We start from the raw sequence: 14,180 nt of genomic DNA, 5'->3' as shown, positions 1-14,180 counted from the left end.
CCAGGGCGACATAACGCATCCTTGACGAAGTCCCACCTTTACTTCAAACCACTCACTCTCTCCATTTCCAATCCTAACACATGCTCTACTACTCACATAAAAACTCTTGACAGCTCCCAAAAGCTTTTCTCCTATCCCATAAATCTGCATAACCTCCCACAGTGCCTTTCTGTCTACCCTATCATAAGCCTTTTCCAGATCCATAAAAGCCCAAAAAACATCCTTCCCCTTTCCTATAGCTTTCTCACATATCTGTCTTACCACAAAGATCTGATCTACACAACCTCTACCCGTCCTAAATCCACACTGTTCCTCACCAATTACTCCTTCTGTTCCTCTCCTAATCCTCTCAATTAAGATTCTCCCATAAGCCTTCCCTACTACACTCAACAGGCTAATCCCTCTGAAATTACTACATTCACACTTGTCCCCTTTTCCCTTGTAAAGAGGAACTATACAGGCACTACTCCAGTCCTCCGGTACTCTACCCTCTCTCCAGCAAACATTAAATAATCTCACCAACCAGTCCACCATCACTGAACCTCCCTTTTTCAGACATTCTGCATGACATCCATCCAGACCAGGTGCCTTACCTGCTTTCATCATCTTTACAACTGCCTTCACCTCATCCTTCCTTATTTCTCCTCCATTCTCCTCACTCCTCACTCTCATTTTCTTCGTATTTCCCACTGCAGCTATCTTTCCTTCCCTATCCTCCTTCACATTCAGCAACTCCCTAAAATATTCTGCCCATCTTCCCCTCACTGCCATCTCTTCCATTATCAACTCTCCATCTGTACCTTTTACCTTTTCTTCCCTACTTTATTCGCTTCCTCTTCCTCTCTTAATTTCTTTCCAAAACATCTTTTTATTACTTTCAAAATTTTCTGTCATACTCCTACCCCATTTCACATCTGCTCTCCTCTTTGCCTCCTTTACCTTTTGCTTTACTTCTCTTTTCTTTTCTTTGTACGTCTCATATGACTCCCCTGTCCTCTTTTGTAACCAATCTGTGAATGCTCGCTTCTTCTCTTCTACAACCTTCTTTGTTTCCTCATCCCACCATTCACTACCCTTTCTTCTATTTCCCCCTGTCCTTCTTGTTCCACACACCATCCTTGCACACTTTAAGACTCCCTCCTTGAACCATCCCCATTCCTCCTCCACACCCATCTCTGCTCTATCCTTAACTCCCTCCCACTCCTCCTTCAGCTTCTTTTCGTACTCCTTCTCCTTTTCCTTTTCATTCAAGGAGTTCACTCTAAGAACCTCCCTACCTTTTGTCCCTTTCCTCCTTCTCCATCTATCCTCCACTCTCAACTTACCTTCCACCAAAAAATGATCTGATATTCCCCCACCCTCTCCCCTTAGCACATGTACATCCTTAACTCTTCCTATCATAATCCTATTTACCACTACATAATCCATTAGCGCTCTATCTACCACCCTTCCCTCCACCACCCTCTCCCATGTGTACTTATGCTTGACTTTCTTCCGAAACACTGTATTTGCTATCATCAACTCTCTTTCTAGACACATTTCCACCATCAACTCTCCACTACGATTCTTTCCTGGAACTCCACACTTCCACACTTCCTGGAACTCCACACTTCCTGGAACTCCACACTTCCACACTTCCACACTACAAGAAATCAGTGCCTGTAAATGAACAGAGAATGTTATATGAGAGAGGGAGTGTGCCTACAACATTGTATGGAGTGAAGACTTGGAGTTTGAAGGAGGCAGGAAGAAAGAGCCTAAATGTGTGCGAGTGTATGAGGAACATGATAGATTTTATGAGGATGGATAGAGTAAGAAATATGTGAGGCAAACGGTTGGGATAGAAAGAGAGCTACAGTTGGATTAACATTTCTTGAAACTTAGGCTTTATATGTGATTGGGCCCTTTTATTGATGTTGATCTTATTTTATTTTAGCTTTAATGTGGAAAAAGCATAATTCTTTCGAGGAATTTCTGTCAAGCAGGGAAGAGGTGTCAGACAGGGTAGATGAAAAAAATCTCGTCCCAGTTAGGATTAGTTTTTATGATTTGTCCTTTCTTCAAGATTGTAGACAGTACTATTGCAATCGTCATAGCTGTTTCTGGTGGAGCATTTGACTAAAACAATATGTCATGTTTTTGCAATACCATAGTCTGGTGGCCATGTGGTATCAGTATATAACATAGGTCTGCATTTATGTTTGTGCTTTACATAAACACACCATAATTGTATTTACTATTCACTTTGGCTACCTCCCTTGTAAGGGGGAAAAAGCCTTGGTATATGTATGTATATACTATTCACTTTGGCATGTAGATCATGCACTGAAGTAGCACCTACTATACCATATCTAAAGTCATGCTTAAATTTCCTTTGGTTGAGTATTCAAGAACAGAGAATAAAGAATTTGTACTTGCTTTCAATGGTAAATGTTTATGTAGAATACCAACAATAATATGAAACTTGTGTTCCAATAGTATATATCAACAATAATTTATGAGGAAGGATGTCACTGATTTTAAATGAGTGGCAAAGGAGTTGGTATTCATATGAAAGGTACATTTTTGTCTTGACACAGACAGCAGACGACATCTCAAATTTGAATGAAGCATCTGAAACCAGTTAATTCTACAACAGCTTAACGATGCAGAATGTAGATATAAATGACATAACTAACATAGGATAACTGAGGTAAGGAAAGATTCAAGGGCACAACCCCAGTGGAGGATCTTTCATACAACTGCTCTGCAGTTGCTCATTCAGGGCTGGTGTTGGGGGAAATTGTTGTTAGGTTGTGATAGAGACAAGTATAAGAATCGGGTACACATCAATGATAGTAAAATTTGACAAAGAACATATATTTCTCCCTTATAAGGGGTTGGGTAAGTCAAAGCATACACTCATCATGCACAAACTATGCAACTATCCTTGTATTACAGGCTAGTTTTTAAGTTATGTGATTTATACTGTATTAGCAATGCAACTGATACATGAACTTATTCATTATTATTATTGTTGTTGTTATTATTATTACAAACTATCACCATTTTTTACAAATCAACTTGTACAACTTCCATAATGCCCTCAGATCATAATGGTCTCATGTTCCTATCAATTTTTTTTATTTCTTAGTGTTTTTATACTTGTTGGAATTTACTCTACAGGGCTACAGAAAGCAGGATGCCTAGTCCCATCCTCTTGACCCATTTTAGTTGCCTTTTACAACCTGAATGGGGAACTCTGTGGCAGTATTCTTTCCTCCCCTGTCACGGGTAGGTGAAAATGGAAACCCATATTCAGAGAAGTGGTTCTGGACAGTATTAAGAGTGGGAGGACAACATAACAGTGACAGTTGCAGTGCAATAAATTAGCATAATTTCTCTATGAGAAGCTATTTTCTATAACAGAATGATGTGTGGCTCTGGTCTGTAGGGGTGCCCCATGTAGACTCTAAAAGTATTGGCTGCATGCTACTGAGCAGATTTTTACCATACAATAACATGCAGCCAATACCTCAAACAGCACTGTATGAGGCAGACATGGAATTTAAGAGGCAGAGAGGAAAAGTTTAAATGTGTTTGTGAAAAGAAATGTCTGAGAAGTATGGTAGGGGTTACAAGGTTGGATGGAGTTAGAAATGAGGAGAGTGGGGGGTGAAAAAGGAGATGGGAGATAGGGGTGATGAAAGAGTATTGGGATGGTCTGGACACATGGAAAGAATGAGTGAAGAAAGATTAGTAAGAAAAGTAGAAGGCAGAGGTGGATGGAATGAACACCAGGGTGCAATCGAGGATGAGATGGATGGATGGGATGAAAGGGGCGTTGAACAGGAGGGAGATGTCTGTTGAGCAGGGATGGGAGAAAGCAAGAGATAGAGCTGAGTGGAGAATGACTATGTATAGATGGTACTGTGATGCAAGGACGGGAATGGGTGATATTTTGATTCAGTTCAAAGGGATTTCTTCCCATCTATTTTTTCTGCACAAGAGGGCAGAGAGGAGGATTCGCTGATTAAGTGAAGCAGCCTTGCTGTGGATGTGCTGTGTCCTGGTACATTGCCTCTGACCCAGGGCAGTGGGCAGGATACAGTGATGACCCATCATCCATGAGGAGCTAAGGTGAGAGAAGGGAAAGGGTGGTAGGAGTGGAGTGGGTATGTGCCTTTTGACTTGGTCACTTCCCTTGTAAGGGGGGAAAAGCCCCTGGTATATAGATAGATACATATGCAAGTGACAGAGACAGCTTAGAGGTGCAGGTGGGTAGGATGAGAACGAGATACAAAATATATAGTGTGTGCGTGCCAGGTTAACTTTGGACCTTCATTACAGTAATTGGTGGTTGTAGTGGTCTTCATCATTACCAGAGGAAATTAGGTCAGAGCACAACAGAAATATAAATATCAGCTACTATAGACGAATAAGGAATTGTCTTGAATGCACCATAAAGTATTTGAGTTTTGTGAGTGCCCACTTTGGTATTTTAAGAGATCCAAGGTCTCTTGTGCTACAAGAGCATTCTACCCTACGTATGCCAATGTCATTCATTAATTAACACATATTCTATCTTGATATTGTGTCAGATGATACAGGAAAAAATTGGCAGCAATGGTGTAGGGAGGAGTACGGAGTGTAAGTGATAATATGGTTGAGATATTTGGGTGAATGAGGATTGCTGTACTTCCTCATTTGACTTGAATAGGCATAGGCAAGTATATCAATCCTGTTATCCTCTTAGTAGGGAAATGAGGTGAAGAGTTGTAGGACCAATAAATAAAATTCATGACAGGTACTGGCTACCTTGGAGAGTTAACTTTCACTCCTCTGGAAATCAGAGAGAAGTACGGGACTCGAACCGACTAGGAAAATACGAAATAGGGTAGGAAAAGAAGGTGGTATGTGGATAAAATGTTTGTAGTAAGACATATGTGAGAAGCTTATAACAAAAATTAAAGGTTCTTTATGGATTTTAAGGAGGTATTGTGAAATGTGTGGCATATAGGATAAGGGAAGGATGTTGAGAGCAATCAAAAGTTTTACATGAGTAGTAGAGCTTGTGCCCGGATAGAAAATGAAGAGAGTGAGTGGTTTGAGGTAAAGGGCTGACCAGGGATGTGTAATGTCACCATAGGGCGGTACAGGAGGTAAATGCAAGGGTAATGGGTGGGGGTTTAGAGATGGGAAATGTGAATGGAAGGAAGTTGTTTGCACATGACAGCCCGCTTGTGGTCGGGTCAGAGGAGGATCTGAGACAGTGGTGGAGTTTAGGAGGGTATGTGAGAGGAAAAAGCTGCTGGTAAATGTAGGCAAAAATAAGATCATAAGATGTATATTGAGAGAAGATGGCAGTGAGTTCAAGGTAAGTCTTAAAAAAAGAGGATAAACAAATCGGAGTTTTAAGTACTTAGGGATGTTATATTTAAGTATGTAGCAGGGAATGGGGTTAGGGTGGATGTTGATAATAGGATAAGGAAAGCAAGTAAATGTCTGGGAGGAGTAAAGATGTGTCATGAGAAATAAGTATCTGTGAACGAATGCAAAGAGAAGACTATGCAAAGGGGTGATTGTGCCCACAGCACATTATGGGGCCAGAGACTTGGAATATGTGAGAGGTAGAAAAGAGAGGCGTAAAGGCGTTTGAAGTGAAATATCTAAATATCATGGTACATATTACGAGGATGGATAGATTGAGAAATGAGGACATGATGAGGTCATGTGGAAAGCAGTGGAGAGTTAGCAGATTGGGTTGACCAAAGGTAACTGGGATAGAATAAGTAAATAAACACTAACAAAATGAGTGTGGAAGGCAGAGGTGGATGGTGGGAAGTTGAGGTGTTGACCAGATATGGGATGGGTGGATAGATGGATGGGGTGAAGGAGGCCTTGGATATAAAGAGAATGTCAAACAGGAAAGGGAGAGGGCAAGAAAGGTGTGAGTGGATGATAAATCGATGCATCTCGGATTTCTTCTTGTCTGTAGATTCTGAAGTGGATGAGGGAGGGGGAGGGTCACCATGTAATGAAATGGTGGTAGGTATTGCGTCTCGCTGTATTACTTCTGGTCCGAGCAGTGGACATTGAGGGATGTGTGGGTGACGCTTTATCCACAAGGAGCTAAGATAAAAGGGTGTGAGGTGGATGAAGGTGGGTGTATGCCTTGGCTGGGTTACCTCCCTTAAAAGGGGGAAAGGGTCTTTTGGTACATATATTGTATGTACCTTTCCATAGCAAAACATATACATACATACAATCCCATGTACCAATAAAGCCTCTCACCCTTGTAAGTAGGGTGGCCATGTCAAAACATACACTCACCTCACACCCATTAAAACCCATTCATCACGCCTCCCAGCTTAGCGAAATGGCGCTAAAACCTAATTGGGCCCCTAGGGTACACTCGGACCTCGGTTGGGGTTGAAGGCCACCTTTTTGATCCAGGCGAGGTACGAGGGCTCGTGGAGGGAGATGTAGATGCCTGGGAAGTTACGGTCTCCACAACCGTAGCCTAGTGACACGATCCCTGCGACGGTGAAGCGATCTTCATCGTCTAGGTAGACGATGGGGCTCCCGGAGTCAGCCTGAAAGAGAATATTTAACAAACAATTACCAACGTTTCTATCCTCTCTGGGGGACAACATCACAGTACCGAAGATGTGGAGTCATAGAGGTGGTCAAGGAGAGATTTCTAAGGAGGCTAACAGAACAGAGGGATAGTAGATTTAAAAAAAAGCTATCAGCATTCTTCTTTAACGGCTCACAGAGATACCACATAAATCACTAAAATACTGAGTGCATCAACATTCTGCAACCAACAGTCAGCAAGGAAAGACCTCGTTAACACTTTCATCGCTAATGACGACCTCACAATGCTTTTGTTCTGCCTTCCGTCAGGCGATTTCATTCAGACAGGGAAACCTAAACTCAGTTTTGCTAACCGCTTGATTGAAAGTTATCCCACGTAACACACGTAACGTAACATATGGAACACAAAAACTGTGGATGGAGAAAAGTGGACATCATTTTGGAATTCTGCGTGCAAAAACATATAAGATTCAACTACTGTTTTCCTTAGGACAAATTCTTTGTTGACCAGTGTTATTATGATTATTGTTTTTATTCGTGTCATCAGGATGTGCAGGTAAAAGTGTGTTGTAAACTCTCAGAATTCAATTGTACTGTATATTCATTTATATACCCATCTGTTTATCGATTATTATTCGCTTATAAATGTTTTTTACAATTGGTAATTTTACCATAAAAAGACAGAACGCATCTTTTTTTTTTTTACTTGTGTCTCTGTGGAATCAGCAGAAAGGGACAAACTTCATTCTTATGGTGGGTTAATTCCGTCTTAACATTATATCAGGTTTTCAACAAACTGCCTTAACTCCACATGTCTTCTACATTATTAGAAGGCATAACACATTGGCTATTTATTTAACATTTTGTGCGAATCAAATGCCATACAGCACCAGTTATCATGCCCATCCCCTGCTTTGCAAAACTAGAACATGCAGATAAAAGTAGAAAAAAAGGTGGTCATCGATTTTCTCAAACCAAGGATTATGTAGTTAATGTATTTTGAATTTTCATGGCAGAATTTGCAAAACAAGCTACTGGAAGACATTCCTGTCGGTACCTTGAGCCGGATATAGAATAGAAAATGATAATAAGTACATAGAGGAGTACAATGTTTTACTTGTTTATCTTTATGCATCCAACCGACTTCATTAAGAACCTAATTGTCTCCTCCAGGTGGTCTTTTGTTCGTCCAGTGTAACACCTTGTTGGGCTAAGTCTAACTATGCAAAATGTGTCCATAATTGTTTAAATGATCTCGGAGACAATATGACAATATTAAGAAATACCGACTCCTTGCACGTTCATGGACAGTTTGTATACTTTAGGACTATTCAGTCAACTGCGTGTGTTTGTCTGTTGCATCCTCACCGAACAGGCGTCCTTCCCTCCTTCAGGATCGCCGGCACAAACGACATTCTTGCCGATTCCTTGTGGGAATCTTGTGGCATAGTCGTGCAACGTGGAGTAGCTCCTGTCACACACAGATGAATCAAACACGGTCACATTGACCTCTTGAAGGATGCTGCTGCCAAACCCTCCTGCAAAAATAAAGGATAAAAATAGATGCCAAACTCACAAAGTTTGTCAGATGCAGAGACTAGAGACTGGACATACTGTCATGGTAGTCAAGTTGGAAGAGGGTTGGTATGATCATCATTTAAGAATGCACACAAGGTTAAAGTCCTATAGATAAACACGACACAGGCAAATTGATAGCCAGTGGAATTGAAAGACAGTTTTGAACCACAAAAGAGCATCTCATTCACCAGAGATCCCTTTCGATCTAAGTCCATCCCAGTCACCAATGAGAAGTATACACCGAGGACCTCCTTACTTCACTTGCAAGCCAACGCAATTCCCGACGGTTTCCTTGAAGCAAACCCTTATACAGACACTTTTTTCTTTTCAAACAACTCTCGACAGGCTGGTTTGATACAAAGTCAGGACAGTAATGCCCCATAAATCTCCCAAGGCACTTCATAACAAAGACATCGATAAGCCTCTTCAAGTCAGCATTCAGTGTCCATGTCTCACAGGCGTACATCGTCAGGCCTTCAGAAGAACATGAGGCATTAGGATCCGATTAGTTGTTGACTTACTGGGAGTGAAAAACTGCTCAGGACTCTGGGACTTTAGCGGATGGGGGTGAACCCGTGCCAGCAACAGAGGGCAAGCACATTGCCTAGCAATCACTGCAGTCCTTCCCCTTTTTCTGTTCCAGACAGGAATGGTTGGCCCCCCTTTTACATTAAGAGGGATTGGTACTGGACTACCAAATGCTAGAAAGCAATGCATGCAACTCGTGGACCATTGTCTCACCAGCTTTCAGCAACCCCACTATTAGAAGTACTCACTGGTCCTCACCTCGTCATTACCATCCTCATCGAGGCCCAACAAGGGAATCACTCGTGGAATAACTAACCAGTGCTAGGGTCTGCCGCATCACCATCGCAAAACCTCTTTGAAGAAAAACGCGTGCAGTGCCAACATTGACTTTGCGATGACTAACCACACCTCGACCAGCCACGTGATATAAACAACTGGATCCATTGAGGAAAACACACTCTGTTTTCGTGAGTCACCGGCATCAACGTTTTTACCTCCGACTTCCTACGCAGCACACGTGACCTCACGCCAATTAGGAGCACGAGTCATATAAAGGATGGACCATCGCCCAAAGATTCAGATCGCCCCCCGAAGCAGCATATGAGAGCCTGGCTCGCTGTTCCTGCTTTCTCACCACCTTCCCCTCCTCCTTTCTCCCTCGCAAGCAGATCGCCGAAGACACGACTTGAAGCACAGACGTCACCTCCTTCGCCGTCTCGTTCCTCCCAACCCCCCACTGGCGCCCAACTTCAATGTTAAATAAGCCAACTCTCCACCAGAGGTTGCCTTCAACCAGCCTAATTGATTGCCCAACGTGGAGCAGACTACCAACTTAACATTTGGCACCTAACGTAGGGAAGACTAGCAGCCTAACACCTACAGTGACCTAGCAGATGCCAGCCTCATTTCCACCCTTCAACCTACCCCGTCTCTGATGTCACTCAGAGAGGACAGAATTTAATTCATTGGTGGATTGGCAGTCATTACTAGCAAGGGGAACCTGACCGCTCAGAGGGTCATCCATGCACTCGTCCTAATAAACTCTTGATCCAGCCATGTCTGATATTAGTTGCCTGTCGCCTGTTCAGGTAGTGTTCATTTGCGTCACAGATTTGGAGTTTTTTAAAGGCTTCGAAAACAGATCTGCCATGCATATTAGGATGGCCCTCGATGTCCTCAATGATTCCACTGACATACCTCTCCTTCTCCCTTCTCATGAAAGCTTTAGTCTGTCATTTCAGATCCCCAACCAACTTGGTCCAGTGACTCATCTGGTGTCTCACGCGATGCCACATCATTCCTCGTCCTTGGCGGTCCCCATTGCACTCGACGGCAACTTTAATAGTTTTACCCTTAAAGTTATCTCTTCGTTTTGGGATTTCAAGGGCGCCAAGCATTTCGATTCGATTGGAGGCTGCTATCACATACTCCTGAGCATGCGTATCTTCCCTGGTAACATAATTCTTGGAATTCTCTTGTACTTACATGATACCGTATAAAGGCATCACCTCAGCTACATGAAGTTGCTTGACTTTTATCAGGATCTGTAAAGTATGTTACCGTTTTCATAAAACGAGTTTTCTTACCAAATTCGGTAGCTCCCCAACCGGTCAGTGTGACTTTTGTTCCGACGAGGTTTGTCCTGCTCTTCTTCCCCCAAGGCAGACACGCGGGGTTAGAATATGTTCTCTGTTAGGTGAAATAATAAACAAATAAACCCTTTTGAGAATTTGAGTTAATGAAAAGTGAGTGTGACCAACCTCCAAAGCAATATTATCAAAGCATACGACGACGTTCATGTGCGTAATTGTAAGTTGCGTGTTTAAGAATGTGCACATGGGCAAGCATGCACACACAGAAAGGAACGATTGACAAATATTCCCAACGCTGCCTGCGCATATGTTGAAATATGAGATTGTGAGAATTAGAATGTGAACAGAGGCTCCTCTTACGTCGTAGTGTATGCTCTCGTTCAAGCGCATGAGAGCAAGGTCATGATAGGTTTCCGGGTATGTGTAGTCAGGGTGGAAGACGACCTGAGTGATGGTGTAGTCGGTCGTGTAGACCAGATCGGAGTCGTTCTTATGGTCGTACTCGTCGAGACGCACCACGTCTGGGTTCCTTTCCGAATTAGGGAAAAAATGTGAGAGTCTTCAAATTTAGAAGTTTTGTTTCATTTTATGTCACTAAGTTGTGAATTGGAATCCCGCATCTCTCCTCAATTCCCACCAATGACTGTTACATGTCCCAACAGTCCAAGTGCATATGACAAAGATGACAGCTTCGGCCGCAGCTACTCAGCGCCTCGTGGTGTAAACCCCTCACAATCCCATCACATACAAATGCAACATTTATTGTCAAAGACTTGATAGACTTTTCTCTACAGCAATTGCTTTACATGCAGTAAAATGTATTTACTATTGTGAATTATATCACATTCTGTATATATCTATTTATGTACATGTATTGAATACTGCATACTACTGATACCAACTTGAATATTCTCTAACATTTACTTCTGTTGATAAAGACCATATGCAAATTATTATATTTATACTAGACCACCCGTGACCCGTTGGGTCAAATAAAATCTTAAATGATACGTTGTTAATAAAATGGTCAATAAAATCTTTATTAAGACAATGCTCTTATATTTACAACATTCTTTGTACAATTTGAATGATTTAAAAACACTTTAATATTTTCCTTTTGCTTAACTCTACTCAGTGCAACATATAATTGTTCATGCTGAAATACAGGTTTGTCTTGAACTCTAGATAAACTAAAACTTTCTGAAAAGCCTGTCCTTGAGACTTATGAATGGTCATGGCAAACGCTGATTGAATTGGAAACTGAATTCTTGCAAACGGAATATTGTCTCCTTCAGATAAAACACTTTTCAATCTTGGAATTAGATGATTGTGACGTCATGCCGTCGTTGCTTGCAACACTACGCATCATATGATTTATATGGTTCGTAATATTTTAATAAACTCATTTTGCCTCATAGAAGCTAATTCAGGAGTTGACTAAACTTTTAAATACTGAATATGAAAATTCTAAATATTAATGATCAGAAAATATGTAATCGGAAAATTGTGACGTCATGTCGTCGATGCTTGGAACACTACGCATCATATGATTCGTAATATTTTGATAAACTTATTATGCCTCATAGAAGCTAATTCAGGAGTTGGCTATACTTTTAAATACTGATTTTTTTTATATCAATGGTCAGAAAATATGTAATCGGAAAATTGGAAATTCAAAAAATTGGAAAATTAGCGGTCGTATCGTCTTGTCACTGGTCCTCAGTCGTGACGTCATCTCTTCTTGTGATCTCTTCTGATTGGATGGTCCTAAGTCGTGACATCATATCTGATTGGCTGGTCCTCAGTCGTGACGTCATATCTCTTCTGATTGGCTGGTCCTTAGTCGTGTCGTCATATCTCTTCTGATTGGCTGGGTGACGGTTTCAACCAAGCAAGATAACAAACAAGATTATCAGAATTTTATAAGTATATAGACATTCATTCAAACACTCATACCTTTATTGCAAACATTTTCTTTAAGTTATTTTAGGTACATAGGTTTTTCATCTCACATGGCACAATATGATTATGTTTACTGTACAATTTGAGAATTTTGCGACAGGGCGGCACTTGGCACGTAAGGGTTCTGCCTGCTCGTAACGTTATGTCATCCGTTTTCTCTCTGAAATGACTACTCTCACCTGCTCTTGCCCGTTCCTCGTACTTACCCACCTTTGTATCAAACAGTGTGCGGCCGTGAGTATCCATTCTTCATTGATAAGGACTCCATCACAAAACCAAGTGATGTCACCATTCCGCTCCTGCCACCCGAGAAGTGCCTGCAGAAGGAAGTGAATTTGTAAATTTATCTTTTGTTTTCATACGTTTTTTCCTTTCTTTTAAAGCACTTGCTATACGTCATTGCAACAGACAAACGTCTTTGATCAATCTGAATCTCTATTTGTCTCTACTCAGCCATCTCCCCTTCCTCGTTATATCCCAGCATCTGTCCCATTCTCTTCGTCTTGTACCCCTGGTTTGTATACACTGGCCTGTACATACTGCCACAAACCAGGACACCTCGTAAACACGTGTTACCAAAGAAACCCTTCACAACCAAACCGATACTGCGATTATCACAGTACATGTTTTCACACGAATGATTGTTGCCGTGTGCTATTAGCACGGAGGCAACACAAACTAGAATCCCCAGATCGCTCTCCTGCAAGGCATTTACGTAACACATCTCCTTTATTACTACAGAATTCCAAGATTCAGTGCACACCAAGGACAGTTACTCAGTACCCGGAAATTCACTCAGCAACTCTACTTGTACATACCCTGGATATCCCAGACATGTCTGCCCATTCCTTGATATTCAATGCTACGTCTAACAACACCAAAGTGACAATCTTTCTCGACACGGGTTCCCCAGTTAACATAATGTCAACACACAATTTCCATAAATACCGCACTGCAATAAAACGTGTCACCATTTTGGAACCTCCGACGTCAACTTTTGCAATGTACAAGGTGTACAATTATCCCTAGACATTAGCTTCAAAGATGAGTGCCCATCCCTTCCAGTTACCACCTACGTAACTGTCGTACACTTTTCTGCTGATATCCTCATAGGTTTAATATTGATGAAGCAACATAACAATCATTTACCCTGCTCAAAATTGTATCATTTATGCAAATAATTTCCTCCCTGCATTGCCATCAGCAACATCTTACAAAGTAAACCACATCCACGTGACCGAGCAGGCAGAACATGACTCCGCGTCAGTTGATTCTACTCCCCCTCCCCATTCAAATTCACTCCGCTTCACACGAGGATGCACCAACTGTTAGCACAATTTGCACCACCACCGAAACCCCTCCCTAGGACTCTAACTCTTCTACCTTACTGACAGTTATGGACATGCCTTCCAAGCGTAATAGACTCACTAACTCCTTCCGTATGTCCAAATCAACAAAACTCAGGATAAAACACCCATTAATTGCCGTTGATATTTCGCCTCCTGAGGACACCTTCATGCCCCACTTAGAGGAACTCAACACAAAATCCTCCCCAGTCTCGGAAGTGTTATCTACATTCAAATACACTCACGCAGTACTTATGAGCTCAAAGACACTGTTCCCTTGTGAGTATACAAAGATACGCATACGGGTTTTTCAAGCATAAAACACCGATGTACTCTATATGCCAGAAACTCAATGGTATTTTGCTCCTTTCAGCCATCAGCTCTACATCAAAGAAAGATCATATTGGCATTTTAATTGTCAATGACGCTAACGCACCCCTCCATCTCACAGTTGGTACAAAAATTTGCGATTTCGAAGCATATCCTTCACACGTCAAAGCCATGAATGACAAATTCCACACTTCGTAAGTTTGTGCCGCAATTTCCGACGTGCCCACAGCAAAGGAACCCATTTATGCATCACGTTTTAACCCCA

General features: G+C 41.8%; 1 protein-coding gene across 1 annotated transcript in view; it reads right to left on the bottom strand.

Moving 5' to 3' along the window:
* Nucleotides 1-1,649: 1,649 nt before the first annotated feature.
* LOC143035064 (venom protease-like) overlaps nt 1,650-14,180 on the bottom strand; it is a 46,380-nt gene continuing 33,849 nt past the window's right edge. Inside the window, exons 6-10 of the mRNA XM_076201557.1 lie at nt 12,450-12,556; nt 10,638-10,806; nt 10,272-10,374; nt 7,948-8,117; nt 1,650-6,575 (exon numbers count right to left, since the gene is read on the bottom strand). Of these exons, the coding sequence (XP_076057672.1) occupies nt 6,384-6,575; nt 7,948-8,117; nt 10,272-10,374; nt 10,638-10,806; nt 12,450-12,556 (741 nt within the window). The 3' untranslated portion in view covers nt 1,650-6,383. The remainder of the gene's footprint in view (nt 6,576-7,947; nt 8,118-10,271; nt 10,375-10,637; nt 10,807-12,449; nt 12,557-14,180) is intronic.

Source organism: Oratosquilla oratoria, chromosome 18 (genome assembly GCF_046742065.1).
Source record: "Oratosquilla oratoria isolate Oo_2021 chromosome 18, ASM4674206v1, whole genome shotgun sequence".
Classification (NCBI taxonomy): Eukaryota; Metazoa; Arthropoda; class Malacostraca; order Stomatopoda; family Squillidae; genus Oratosquilla; species Oratosquilla oratoria.
The sequence above is the reverse complement of the archived record's forward strand: the minus strand, read 5'-3'. Positions and strand labels throughout refer to the sequence as shown.